Source organism: Vulpes vulpes, chromosome 10 (genome assembly GCF_048418805.1).
Source record: "Vulpes vulpes isolate BD-2025 chromosome 10, VulVul3, whole genome shotgun sequence".
Classification (NCBI taxonomy): domain Eukaryota; kingdom Metazoa; phylum Chordata; class Mammalia; order Carnivora; family Canidae; genus Vulpes; species Vulpes vulpes.
Window position 1 is genome coordinate 35361434 of NC_132789.1, and position 15073 is coordinate 35376506.

Sequence of the window (15073 nt, forward strand, 5' to 3'; positions counted from 1 at the left end):
GCAGGTGGCCGCGTGTGCTGACGCTCCGTTCCGCGTGGGCCTGCCCCTGCCTCTGCGGACGGACAGGGTGTGAGACGGGGACACCAGTGACGTGTGGCAGAGATGTGCGATGGCACCCTGTGAATTAACTCCGGCGGCGGCGTCTACGAGACATGAAGATGGGCCGCCCTCCTGGGACATTCCCAAAATATAGGTGATGCAGGCAAAGCTCACATGCGCCGTGGACGTTCGCTGATGATTATGGTGGAGGGACCGGGGTTGGGGGGACACATCACAAAGCATCTGGAAGGAGCAAGCTGGGGGCCACATTCCAGTCAAAGTCTGGCTGGACGCCAGAAGCGAGGGGAGGCTGAGAGGCGCACTACACATCGAGGTGCGGGGTGCACAGGACCCGTCGGGGGAGCGGAGACCCCGCCTGCCAATCCCAGCCACGTCTACTCTGCCCCCACCAGTCCCGCCAGGGAGCACCTTCCCTGCAGAGAGGGGGGCGGACCTGGATTTGCTCTCAGCTGCTATGTCTCGGGGTAGATAAGGCCCGCACCCCGGAGAAGCCCTGGAGCCGTCCTATCATCGTCTTCATCATCAACTATGCACGGAGCTCTGTCTAAACGCCGGGCTTCTGGAGACGTCCACGCGTGCCCTCGGCCTGCGAGCGATGGCTGTTGGTCGCCAAGCTGTCCTGGGAACGCGCCCGACCGACCACACAAATTTAAAACCAGGACACGGAGATTCCAGGTTCCACCTGCTGGTCGCTGACACCTGGCGGGCCCTCCATCAAAAATAACAGGATTGGGGATCCCTGGGTGGCGCAGCGGTTTGGCGCCTGCCTTTGGCCCAGGGCAGGATCCTGGAGACCCGGGATCGAATCCCACGTCGGGCTCCCAGTGCATGGAGCCTGCTTCATGTCTGCCTATGTCCCTGCCTCTCTGCCTCTGCCTATGTCTCTGCCTCTGTGTGTGTGTGTGTGTGTGACTATCATAAATAAAAATTTAAAAAAAAAATAACAGGATTGCTAAGGAAATAATATTTTGGAATAGAGGGAGTTTTTTTTTTTTTAAGTTAAAAAAAAACCCTGAAATATTCCTTCAGCTCCCCCTTCCCTTCCTGCAAGGAAAAGCACATTCCTTGGACAACGTTCAGCGGATGGCAAGGGATGCGTCGCAGCTCTGACACGTGGTCCCCAGGTCCTCGGCGAGGCAGGGAGGGCGAGCCGGGCGGAGGCCCAACCCCACTGAGGCCGCCAGTGCCGGGAAAGCGGAGTGCTTCTATTCATGACGTGCAAGTCCTTTCTGTGAAAGGAGCTTTCCCCATTTTAATGACTGTACTAACTTCCTATTATTACAAAAGCCACACAACAGCCCAAAAAAAGCCAATAAAAGTTCACACCTTCCATCCACAATCCCACTGCCCCCAAGACAGTCACTATGTCGGCTTTCTACTTTGCATGGTCTTCCTAAGGTTTCGGTACAGCGTTCATCAACATGGTCTCATATGCATATCTTGATGTCTTTTTTTTTTTTTTTTTAAGCCAGTAGCATCTCATGAGCTGATTTTTTGTGTGTGTGTGTGTGAGCTGCTGTTTTAACCAATAAATATTCTCCTACGCTACTGCGCTGTTGAGCAGTCTACGGTGTAAACGCTCATCTTTAATTTAGCAGTGAGCCTCAGCCGGAGCAGTAGTGTCCACCCCAGGGGACACGTACAAAGGTGAAGAGGCATTCTTAGATGACCCAGTAGGTGGCTGTTAGTTCGTGGTGCACCGGGAACCGAGGCTACAGCCAGACTACGGGCACGAGGGGGCAAGGCCCTGCCGCAGGGTCAACGTCATCTCAGCCACCAGGCATCAGACCGGTTCCGGAGGGGGGCATATTTTGATTTCCAATCTGGGGAGTATTTTAAATCATAGCAGCGAATGTCCTGATACAAGATTGTTGGTGTTCATCTCTTGGCTAGACACACTTTCCCAGAAGGGGCACTATATGCCCCAAAATCATACACAAAAGGTTTCTGATGCATTTTCCCTGAGCAACCCCGCTTCCCAAGAGCTTCCTCTGCACCTGCCGGTGGAGGAACGCATGCACGTGCCCTCGGCGGGCCCGCGTGGAAGGGATGGGAGGGACCCGAGAGTCTGCAGGTGAACCCCAGCCCTCCCCGTCTACAAAACCTTAAGCAGGTCGTTGAGTTTCTCGGGGCCTCCAGCCTTCCTCCAGCACCTGCCTGCCCACCTTCCTCAGCTAGGTCAAATGAGATAATACGGGAAAACCTGCCCAGCATAAGGGATCATTTCTTTTTTAAAAAAAAGATTTTATTTATTTATCTGAAAGAGAGCACACACCAGCCAGGAGGGAGGGGGAAAGGGAGAGGGAGAGGCAGCTGCCCCGCTGAGCAGGGAGCCCGACGTGGGGCCCCATCCCAAGACCCCGGGGTCATGGCCTGAGCTGAAGGCAGACCTTGGCCCACGGAGCCCCCCGGGTGCCCCATAAGGGACAATTATTAGGGGCAGTCATGTCGGAAGTCTTCCCTTCCCTACTTGGCTGGGAAAGAAGGGAGCCCCGGGCCAGGAAACGTGAGCACACCCCACGTCGGGTCCGTGGTCACAGGCTTTGCCACCTCCGGCCCGAGCCCCACTCACGCGGGGGTCCCTGCCGAGCAGAAAGAGCGCCTGCCTCCGGTTTTGTTTTATTTTTGCAGAAACGGGCGCCTCCTCGGGGTGTGTGCCAGCGTGGACAACTGTCGACTGTTTGTGGGGGGCATCCCGAAGACCAAGAAAAGAGAAGAGATCTTAGCAGAGATGAAGAAGGTCACCGAAGGCGTCGTCGACGTCATCGTCTACCCGAGCGCCGCAGATAAGACCCGAAACCGGGGCTTCGCCTTCGTGGAGTATGAGAGTCATCGCACGGCTGCCATGGCCCGAAGGAAGCTGCTGCCAGGTGGGCACCCCGTCCCCAGGCAGCCCCACCTGCCGCGTGTGCCGGGCACCGGGCGGGGACAGGGGCGCTGGCTGCCGCGTGGGCTCCCGAGGGGCTTCCGTGGGCTTCCAAGCCCTCCCGTCACCTAGGTCACGGTACACTCGGGCCCCCGGAGCTTTCACCCATGAGGTTTTGAAAACCATGCGTGGAGTGTAACACGTGTGCACTGGGGGGACCCCGAGCCACGAGCCTGACCCTTTCGTGAAGCGTCACAATGGAGGATGGCCTCAAAAGTGAGCATGTGCCTGGGTGGTCCGCGCAGCTGCTAGCAGGCCTGCTAGAACTGGAGCCTGGTGTCCCTCACCGTGGAGGATGAGCCTGACGGTGACGCTGCCCCGGCGACTCTGCCGTGGCTAACACTTAGGCCTGTGGCCCTCCAATGGCAGGCACCTGCTGGGTGCTACCACCACGGGGTGGGCCCCATCTGGGCAATGACCGTCAACCCCTGTGTGTAAAGGCCCCCACCCCAGGGCCCTGCCTCGGTCAGGCCGGCCTCGGGAAATTGTTGAAAATCCTCTGCTCGTTCTCAAACAGTCACTAAAACTCACACAAAGTAAGGTATTAAGTCAAATCAATATTAAAACAAGGGGATTTCGAGAATGACGGAATGGGAGACAGTGGAATCAACTCCTCTCCCGAGCACCATGGAAGAGCCGCCAGAATTAGAGACAAAACCAACACTACCTATAGTGTCCCCGTACCTGTTCTTGTTTTTCTTTGAGGTTTTATGCATTTATTCATGAGAGAGGCAGAGGCACAGGCAGAGGGAGCAGCAGGCCTGATGCGGGACTCGATCCCGGGACTAGGGGGGTCACGCCATGAGCCAAGGCAGATGCTCAACTGCAGCCATCCAGGTGCCCCCCAGCCCCCGCCCCATACACATTCTTAAAAACGAACCAAACTGAGCAAGTCATGGGGATGGAAGGCGCAGCGTAGGGAACACAGTGGGATCACAATAGTGCCGTATGGTCACAGGTGGTAGCAACTCTCGTGGGGAGCACAGCGTAACGCATACAGTTGTCCAGTCGCCACGTCGTGCCCCTGACACGAAGGTAAAGTGTGCGTTGACTCTACTTTAAACCATAAAAAAAAATTTTTTTTTTAACTCAGAGGCTAGAAGTTTTCAAAATTGGAAGATGGGAATGACTTTTTTTTTTTTTAAGAGATTTATCTATTGATGGGGGGAGGGGCAGAGGGGAAGGAAGAGGGAGAGAGTGTGGAGCAGACTCAGCCCTGAGCAGGGAGCCAGACCCGGGTCTTGAGCTCCGGCCCCTGAGATCATGACCTGAGCAGAAACCAACAGTCAGGGGTCACCCGACCGAGCCACCCAGGTGCCTCGGGAGAGATCTTATTAATATTTTCATGAAAGCAGCTAAAGTGAGAGGGCAGGAGACAGCCCCCACCCCCCCACCCAGATTGCTGGATCCATTACCGAGATGGGTATTTTTAAGGAGGATGCTTCCGCGGGCAGACCCTGAGCTGCGCGGGTGCAGAGTACCCCTGATGCTCCTCAGCAGGCGTCCTGAGCCCCTCGGCAAGCCCCCCTTTGGTGCCCTCTTTTCTGCCATGAAGAAGTCCCCTGTGTCCATCCTGATGTCAGACTATGGTGGAGTCTAAAAACATATATTGCTGAACGTAGACTCTTTTAAAAAATTCCAGGTTATTCTCCGAGCCCTGCTCTCTTTTGGAGGTACCCCACTGTTCACCTGCTCCGTCCCAACCGTCACCACCAGATTACTCATGTTCCCCCAAATCTCACGTCATCCTTTCCAGGATTAGGGCAAGCAGTAGGAACCTGATCGCTGTGTGCCGAGGGGCTGAATGGTGCTGCTCGCCCACTGCTCGCTGCGGAGGGAACTGGACTCTGCGGCCGTTCCTCAAGGCTCCAGTCCCTCCCAGCTGTACCTGCCACCTGCCACTTCCCAGCAAGCCCCTTCTTTGCAGCGGGACAGACCCCCCTGTGGTTTAGGCCATGCTGATTCTCATCTTGTTTGCTCCGAAAGCTGCGTCCCCGCTGGAGCGACCCGTGCCCTGCCCCCTGCGCCGCCCCGGCCTTCAGGGCCCAGCCTGGGCCTGTGGCAGCTCACGCCAGCTGCCTCTCTCTGTCACCTGCGCCACCAGATACATGCAAGCTTCTGGGGGGCCAGGAAGGGTCACAGTGAGAGAGGCTCCGGAAGGGGAGAAAAAGAGTTTCCGGGGGCCAGACCCGAGTTCCCAGAGCACCCGCCCTCCACCAAGGAAAGCGCGCGTGGCCCGGCAGAGCCTGTGTCTCGGGGTGCAGCGGGCCTGGGCGGGCAGCGGCCCTCGCCTCCCCAGGCAGCCCTCCACAGAGCGCGTGGCCAGGCCCCCAGCAGCCGCACCACGGACAGGCCCGAGCCAACTGCTCCTTCTTGGCACCTGGGGCCAGGCCTCCACGCGCTTGGACGCACCACCTGCTGCCTCACCGTAGGCCCCCCCAGGGCAGAGGCTTAGGGCCGCATCCCCCGAGAGCCTCTCGTGAGAGAAGGCGGTCTTCAGCACGCGTGACAGGCGAGGGCCACGAGCTCTCCCTTCCTAACTGACCCAGACTTGGAGGCAGAGAGAAAATCACGGCCTTGCGTGACCCTCCGCCCAGCCACCTCCCTCCCCGTGGACGGCGGCCGCTCCCTCCCCAGGTGTGCGTGGACACAGGCCGGCGCCCAGCTCCGAGGACGCTCTGGGGAGCTCTCACGTGGCCCCAGCATCAGCCCGCGCGGGGTCACCTGGAGGGCGTGGGAAAGTGGCACCGCGGGGGGGGGGGGGGGGGCCAGAGTCCGAGTCCATACACCTGCCGTGGCACCTGCTCCTTTGCGTCTATAGTCGGTTCCCGGGCTGCTCCGCTACCCCAGACCCAAGTTTGAGAACCTGCGGCGTAAGTCAGCCGCCGCCCCTCGGGGGCCCCAGATCCGAATAACCCGAGGAGGTTTCTAAACAACACTACAGACTGAACCGACCCCCAATCAGCTGAGTCTGCTGCTCTGGGGCGCAGAGCTGGTCCCCGGTGTTTTAAGTTTCCCTGGTGATTTTGCTGTGCGGCCAATTCTGTGATCCACAGCATTGCCACCGGCTGAGGCTGGAGGCCGGCCCTGCCCCGTGGGAGAGGTCAGCAGGAACACTTGCCCGCCACGCAGTGTGGAAACATTTCCTCAGCACCTACGATGGGCTTTGGTCTCTTCCCAAGGAAATTCTTTTAAAAAACAGAACAAAAACAACAAATCTCTCTATTGCACCCAAAGAGTGCTCCGAAGAAACCACACACGCAGGAAAAGAGATCCCCCCAAAACCCCAAAACACTCAAGGGGAGACTGCCTCAGCGGAACGTGATCATGTCCCTCACGTGTATCATCTTTTATTTCTACAGCAGCACCAGCTTGCGACTTTTATGATTCCAATTTTATAGATGAGGAGATTGAGGTTTAGGTCGCTTCCCAGCCAGGCCCGTAATCTGACATGTGGATGTGTCTGGTTTCAAAGCCCATGTTCCCGAATCCACCTGCCACCCTGACTGCCACGAGGATGCTTGGGGAGACCACTGCCCACCCTACCTCCTCCAATGCTGTCCCCTTCAGCCTTCTGCAGGTCTTCAGGTGGCCGGCGGCTTCCTGTGGTCCCAGGCCAGGAGGGCAAAGGCCAACGGACGGCACCTGTTCTCCATTTGGGCTGCATTAACTAGAGTGCTTTTAAGAAGCCTCAGGAGGCCTGGACCACTCGTATCAAAATTGGGAAGGAGAGTCCTGGGATTGCCTCCCAGGGGTAATCCAAGCCCCGTGTAACACGGGCAGGTCCCCATGGTATTGATGCTACCACGGTGGTGGCCGATTTCAAGCTACCAAGATGACACCAACTGGCTCACATAATTCTGAAAATTTAACAGTCTGGTGTTGCAAGTAGAAAGGAATTGGGTGCAGCATACCAGTGAGGGGGGGCTCAGGTTGGGTGCTTTTTTTTTTTTAAGATTTTATTTATTTATTTATTTATTTATTTATTTATTTATTTATTTATTTATGAGAGATAGAAAGCAAGAGAGCATGAGCAGCGGAGGGGCAGAGGCAGAGGGAGAAGCAGACTCCCCACTGAGCAGGAAGTCCAACATGGGGCTCAATCCCAGGATCCTGGGATCATGCCCTGAGCCAAAAGCAGATGCTTGGCCCCCTCAGGTTGGGTATTTCTTTAGGCTCTTCCAAAACAACTAATAAAAAGCACACAAGATTCCCAATCAAATGTAGGAATTGAGTTGATTTCCCCCCCCCCCCCACTACCCCTTCAGCTCAGCTCCGCACCGGGTAGGGGTACAGGACTGTGTAAGCAGAGAAGAAAACGGAGCCACGGAGAAGTGAGGTGGGTCTGGGCAAGTCACTTGTGCCTCTAAAGCTCATTTCCTCTTCCATGAAATCGAGAAAGTCCGTCTCCTCCCCATGGAGTGACTATGAGCAGAAACTGAGGTAGCGAATGGAAAACACGTTATGCCCTCAATAAATTGCCACTATAGAAATACCAAATACATGTCGTCATGGTCATGGGTGACAACTACCCCGTCCCCAAAGAGCTCAGTTTCTCATCACAGACCCTTCCATTGCTCTTTGTCTTCTTAATCGGGATACAAATTTTTTTTCTGCAGACTCCCAAGTTGAGAAGAGAAGTAGAAAGGGATGTGGCTGATCGGAGGGGTCAGCTGATCAGGGGACACAGCTGACCAGGTGTAAGGGACGGAGAACAAATGAGGGGTGCCTGAGGCCTGCTCACTCTTGCCGCATACCAGTTGTCAGTTGTTGGTGGCACCTGGTGACGCAGATCCCAACAGCAGCAGACCTACCTCCCAATGACCTTTATGAGGCTTCATGAGGTCGCTCTCTGTCCGAGCCCTCAATCCATATGTTCCTTTCTCCTCTTCTGCTGTTTCCCTTGCAATGACTACCTCCCCCTGTGACAGCTGCTCGAAGACCCAAACCTGCCCATTGCTGCCTCATTTCTGATCCATTTCCAACCACATCCTCGTTCTCCTTGTGCTGAGTCATTACAACAAGCCGTCTGTCATGAGAACGCCCTCCTAGCCAGCTCTTCCATTTATCTGGAAGGCTTCTTAAGATCAATAATCGCCTCCTGTAACAGCCGCCTCTTGCTTGATCAAGACCTCAAAGCATCGGTTGAATTTAAGAGGCCATCTCAGCGAACTGAGATGATGTTGTCCTGATTTCTGCGTAACTAATCATACTTGTGATCCCTTTGGACAGGAAGGATTCAGTTATGGGGACATCCTATCGCCGTAGACTGGGCAGAACCAGAAGTAGAGGTTGATGAGGACACGATGTCGTCGGTGAAAATCTTGTACGTGAGAAATCTGATGCTGTCTACCTCCGAAGAGATGATTGAGAAAGAATTCAACAATATTAAACCAGGTAGGACATGCCGTAGTAGGTTCCGTTTTCCAGCTGTGCTTTAAAAACCCTTACGCCTGAGATGACTTCCCATGGCTACAAACAGAATAGCTTTCATTCTGCGTTCTTAGAATCGCAGGCGGACTACAACAACCATATTCCGACCCTGGGATTAGCGAAGAAGGGACACATGGCCCTACAACATTTATCGGCAGTATGACTCTACCATTACCCATGTGGTTACTTCATTAATGCAGATTTTCTTCACTAAACTATAAATTTCATGAGGGGTTTTTGGCTTCGATCATCTCCTCAGCCCCTGTCTCTGTACCTGGCTCATGGTAGGCACTCAATAAATATTTACTGTGTTGATGAATGAACGGCCAGAGCTATAATCTCAGGTAGGGTTTCTCAGCCTCAGGGATCTTAATATTTTCGGTCAGATAATTCTTGGTTGTGGCAGGGGGGTCTCTGCCGAGCAATATAGGAATTTTAACAGCATCCCACACCCCTACCGACTGGATGCCAGTAGCAACCCCCAAGACATAATACCCCAAAATATCCCCAGACATTTGCCCTGGAGGGCAAAATTGCCCTCCATTGAGAACCACTGATCAAATGGAATATGACTACAATATCAGGTACATACGTAGGAAGGTGGGAATTAATCCTAGGAAACTCATTTGGGTAAAGTGGAAGGGAAAGGAACAGAGGGAGGTGGCGGGGGATAATTATTATTGCTCATCTTGTCAATACTTTGCAGTATCAGTTTTATACCATGAGATTCAGGCCTCACTGCTCTTTTCTCCTATAGGAACTACAACAGTGAGACAGGTAAAATATGTCAGGGAAGAATGTCCAAACAAACATTTCCCAAAGCCAGTTCTGCAGAACATTAATTCTGTGGATGGTTAGTAGAAGCTACTGATAGAAGGGGTCCTTGATCAAGTAAATCTATAAACACCGGATTCAAGAAAATTAAACAGATTTTTTTTTATTGCAGGACTTACCAGAGTCCTTAACCTTCTAATATGCTCTGAAAGTCTCCAAAAGGAGATGTAGGATGGCTTCCCAAATTTCTGGACCAGGGATCTCATTTTTTGGCCAGCCATCTTGTGGAATTAGCAGGTTTTGGAACACACTCTGGCCTAAATTTATCACTGTGGTAACATCTTTCCATAAACCAGGGTTTTTCTGACTCTAGGGAGTATCCCTCTACCTTGCTGATAAGCACGAGCCATGTGGACGTGACATGATGGTGCCATCATGTCAACTCAGCCTGAGAATACTCCCCTCCATTGGTCACATGGCCAGCTCCAGGTGCTGGGTCAGGTGTAATGGAATAAGCTGATGATTTGTTGCACAGGTGACTAGTAAGGATGCCACTTCCCCGTTTTTGGAGATGCACCAGCTTTGTCCTCCAGGCTTTAGGAACCCCACCTTCCTGACATTCTAGTGCAATGTGTGACCCCGCAGCACCAGCTGTGAGCCCATCACTAATACAGAGGCTGCAAGTGACTGTGCCAGGCTTGCCCTCGGCACTTTCTCAGCAGGTGTCACCTCCTCAGCACCACAACCCTGGGACGCAGGTCACTGTATCACTTCCGTGATTGTAAAGGTGAGAACACCAGGACCTGGAGCAGATAAGTTGCTTGCTCAGGGTCACACAACTAACCAGTGGTAAATCACAGATTCAAATCCAGGTCTGGGCAAAACCACATGCTTAACAGTAATAATTATCCCCTTCCACCTCCAGCTCCCATCCTTATTCCACTCACTCACTCACTCACTCACTCGTTCAGCTGTCATTACTTCAGTAGCTCCCATGTGCCAGGCACTGTGGGAAGAGCAAACAGGTGTGACGTGTGTGTGGAAGGAGTTTAAGATGCTCCAGAAGAGGGACACCTGGTGGCTCAGCTGCTTAAGTGTCTGACTCTTGATTTCAACTCAGGACATGATCTCAGGGGCATGAGATGGAGACCAGAATCCGGCTTCTTGCTTGGTGGGGAGCCTGCTTGAGATTCTCTCTCTCTCTCTCTCCCTCCACCCCTCCCCACCAAAAAAAGATGCTCCAGAAAAATCAAAGCCATGACAGCCTACCCTTGGGGTACAGACAAGACTCATGTTTAGGAGAAGTGACGTGTGAGCTGAGATCTGAATGTTGATGCATCTGTGGGCAGAGGAATGACGTGTGCATGTAGATGTCGCTCCACCACATTCAACTTTGTGTTGACTTCCCACCTTATTTTTGATACTTCCTTTTTTTCAATCTTTTCAATAAACTGTATTGAGAATGGTATGCCCACATGCAAATAATAAAGTGGGGCTGGATTTATAGAATTGGTAAAGTTAGCTGAAAATGGATCAGGGACTAACAAAAAGAAAACTAATATCACTTTTAAAAATCACTAGAGGAATATATAGGTAAAGCTTCATGACATTGGATTTGGCAATAAACTCTTGGATGGTATTAAAAGTACAGGCGATGAATTAAAAATAGAGTAATTGAACTACACCCAAATTAAAAACTGCATCAGAGGACATTTGCGACACTGAAACAGCAACCCACAGAACAAGAGAAAATGTCTGCAAACAATACATCAACCAAAGATTAAGTAAAAACAGAAATGTGTATTTGTCCAATGATCGATATTGTCCACTTGCCACACACACATGGTCAACACGCACATTAAGAGATGTTCAGCATCACTCACTATTCACCAGGGAAATACAACCCCAAACCATTTCCACTTGCCAAGATACCAATAGTAGTAGTAGTAGTAGTAGTAGTAGTAGTAGTAGTAATCAAAGAAGATGACAGAGATGTTGGGGGAAGCTGTGGAGCAATTAGAACCATGTGCCATATAAACAGAAACACAAAATAATGTAGCCGCTGTGGGAAACTGTACACTGGGTTCCAAAAAACATATAATCACCATGTAATCCAACAATTCCACTTCAGGGCATACACGCAAAATAAGGAAAAGCAGGGACCTGCACAGATACTTGTCTACCAGGCTCACAGCACACGGCATGGATGCACCTCGGAGACACGAGCGCAATGACACAAGACAGTCAGCAGGACGTAACAGGTGCCAGGTATCCGAGGTTCCTTAGGTAGGCTCAGTTACCGAGACAGAGCAGAGCGGTGGCTACCCAGGGCGGGGGAAAGGACTCAGAAATGCTTACTAGTTACAGGCCTTGAGTTTGAGTTCATGAAGAGGTTCTAGAAATGCACGGTGGTGCCAGTTGCACGATATAGTTCTTCCTTTTATCTAAGTAAGACCTTACCTTCTTGTTTTGTTTTTGCTCTTTGGAAAGGGCTGGAATGGGAAACACCTAAAAGGCTGCTTCCTTTCCTGGTCACCGGTTATCAGCTTGTCGCATTAAAGAGAGACATGAGCTCGTGTCCTCCTGGTTATAATGAAAATAGTAAATGCTGGCTCGCTCTCTCCCTCTCTCCTCTCTCCCTCTGGTGGCACAACTTGGAGCTCTACAGTGATGTGTGGCTGCCTCTTGGCACTCCACAAAAGAGGGTGGAGGACCAGCAGACATTTGCTGTATTAGGAAGAAAAAATCAGGGCTAACGAGTTTATTTTCCAGTGGAAAGGGTGTGTTTATACTTCTCTAGGAAAATTTACAGAGAGAAACAGGAAAATAACTCTTTAAAAATCCTACTGGAAGTTTAGATCCCTCAGAGGAGCCCGAATATTCCCAGCAAATCTCTCACCCTATAGTTGTAACCCTGATTAACCTGAAAATATCCTACTGCCACTCAGAGAAATAAATGACAATCAGAATAGAAATGGGCTGAAAAATGTAGGTTCTTCCCCAGTATAGCTTCAGGCTATCTGCTGAAATTCCAATTACAGTCGTGCTACAAAATCTGATCTCCCTAAAACAGTTTCCTGTCCATCCGAATCCCCGGGAAGGCTTAAAACAGCCTGTGGGCTGCATCCCAGGAGTTGGTGATTCAGTGCGTCGAGGGTGGGTCCGAGCACTGGCATTTCTCTGAAGTTCCTGGGGAAGCTGCTGCCGGCCTGAGGACCCCACTTGGAGAACCATGGCCCCCAGATGAGCTTCCCTGCGGCTTGCAGGTGTGTTTCTCTTCGGGTCATGGATACACTGCTAACAAGTTGATCATGAATAGAGCAGTATTTTCCCAATTCCCTGTATTATGACTTCGGAGTCCTTTGCATCAACACGATGATCACCACTGACATTGCCTCCGCCCTCTGCCAAACAATGATCAATCAGTGAACAAACTCCTGGAGATTAAAGCAGCAACATAGGACAATAAGCCACGTGGTGAATCCTATTGTACAGAAGACCAAACTCTCATTTTCTAACCTGTTTTATGAGGCTACATCTTCGTTCCTTAAGATTTCCAAAACCAGGTGCAGCTGAACAATGTTGCTTAAAAGTGCAAGCCGGTGTATTTATCTGTGAGCGGCATTAGAGGACATTTAGACCCATCACCGTCTGAAATGCCGGCTAATGAATGTGAGTGAGAGAAGCTGGAGTGTGAATTGACTGGTGGTGTTTGCTCGCTCCGTGTATATTTATAGAGCAGCCTAGATCTATGCACAACCTACTAGGAGGCCCTGGGTGAAGACAATACCATGATGCCCCTGAAACAGGTCCTCTTCATCTAGTCGAGCGGAGCCCAGAAGAAGGACGGGGCTGAAGAACAAATGGAGCCAAGACTGGAACAACAGAGACCCTCAATGGCACCCCTTTCACCTCTAAATCACCCGAACAAGCCATGGGGCTATGTCACCATAGGTGATACACCTACAGTGAAGGCACACGGAGACCATGCAGGAAGTTCAGTTAATTACTCGTTAACTCAATGAATTGGTTCCGTTAATGTCCATGCTTCACAGTCTCAAACACCTCAGCCTCACCAGACGATTTTGCTCTGGACAACCGTTGCCATGAGAAGCCAAGGGTGGGAAGCTGAGAGAAGAGAGAGAAGTATGACAATGTCTTCAAACGATCCTCACATTAAGCCCTGCCGTTATTCCAAAAGAAGACAACTTACAGTGCGTGGAACCACGTGGTAGAGTGAAAAGTCTAATTGCTTTTGTGACCTTGAATCTAAGAGGGTCGATAACTGAATCTCGATAGGGAGAAGACAGAGAAGAACCCTCATCTCCCCTTCTGGTCCTCCCTGGGAAAGGTCCCATCATAGGTTAGGTCGGGCAACTAGGATGGAAGAAACCCAGTCTCTCCAGGACACCCTAGTGAGTGTCACCGAAAGAGGACAGCTGGCAACGCTAACCTGTTAGCAAACTGCTAACAAGTTACACAGGTGTCCGTTTTACCTTCATTCCAGGAAAAGCTTCTCTTTCATGTTGAGTCATCAGCAATATTCTCTAGCAACATTTTAGTAATAAAACATAAAATACAAAGTTCAACTATTTTGCTAAACCTTTTTTTAAATTATTTTTCTATATTACCATCAACATACGCAGTTCCTTGATATAAAATTAGGTTAGGTTGATTTGTTATTTTTTAATTACACAATTAATATCAATGAACATTGCAAATATTTGCAAAATACCAAAGAATGAAAATTAAAATATGAAATCTCCCTTTATTCTCTCCGAATTTTCTCCCCACTCCTAAAGTAACCTCTATTAACAGTTTGGTTGCTATCTTTCCATTTCCCTTTCTCTGTCTATATTCATATTTATGCATGGACAGATGTGGGTGGGATTTTGAAAACCTAAATGTGTAGGGATGCCTGGGTGGCTCAGCGGTTAAGCATCTACCTTCAGCCCAGGGCATAATCCTAGAGTCCCAGGATCAGGTCCCACATCGAGCTCCCCACAGGGAGCCTACTTCTCTCTCTTCTTGTGTCTCTGCCTCTCTCTCTCTCTCTCTCTCTCTGTGTGTGTGTGTGTGTGTCTTTCATGAATAAATAAATAAAAATCTTAAAAAAAAAAAAACTAAATGTGATAGTATTATCCTCATGATTTCACAACTTTTTAAATTTGATAATATAGTCTTAAATCTTTCCATGTAAGTATATGTAGGTCTACTTGTTCTCTTTAAAGACATTTTATTGGGTAAAAATGTACTAGGTCTCATCAGTCTCATGGGAATGGACTTTCGCAGTGGTGGAGTTTTCAACAGTGGTAGAGTTAATGTCCTCATACATGGTCCTTTTGCAAATAGGAGGGCTTCTGTAGGAGACATTCCACAAGGTAGACTTAGTGGATACCTACATTGTTTCCAACATTTAGATATTATGAACACCTTGATAAGGAACTATCTTGGTTTTCCCATGTTCTTTCAGAAACTACTTTCTTCTTTTAAATCAAAAGAATCTCAGATAAGCAGTTTAAAGGTTTGCATTCTAGTTCCTAGCTGTGTCAACTCATGAATCTTACTTCCCTTGTCAGAACCCAGATTCCTAATCTTTAAGTTAAAAATAAATACATTAAGGTCAAATGAATTTTTTAAAAACTTAAATCATTGCTAAAGTGTCTCCTAATCCTAAAGTTTTATTATATAAATCAAGAGACACAATATTTTTCTGGGGGGAAAAAGCCATTAAATTTTTTCTAAAAGCCATAAAAATTTAAAAACCAATCACCTAAGTATAGATTTATAGGATGGCCAATAGTTAAGTTCAAATCAATTCAACAAATATTTTACTGAATTATAAGTTACTATCTTTTATATTTTATCCTAGACCAAATA

At 50.0% G+C, this 15073-nt stretch overlaps 1 protein-coding gene across 17 annotated transcripts in view; it reads left to right on the forward strand.

Annotated features, from left to right (window-relative positions):
- The window catches only part of A1CF (APOBEC1 complementation factor), an 83073-nt gene that overhangs the window by 46193 nt on the left and 21807 nt on the right, over nucleotides 1–15073 (forward strand). For all 17 annotated transcript variants that reach the window (XM_026014793.2, XM_072723542.1, XM_072723543.1 and 14 more), the window contains 2 exons: nucleotides 2692–2930; nucleotides 8219–8383. In XM_026014793.2, coding sequence (XP_025870578.1) covers nucleotides 2692–2930; nucleotides 8219–8383 — 404 coding nt within the window. The remainder of the gene's footprint in view (nucleotides 1–2691; nucleotides 2931–8218; nucleotides 8384–15073) is intronic.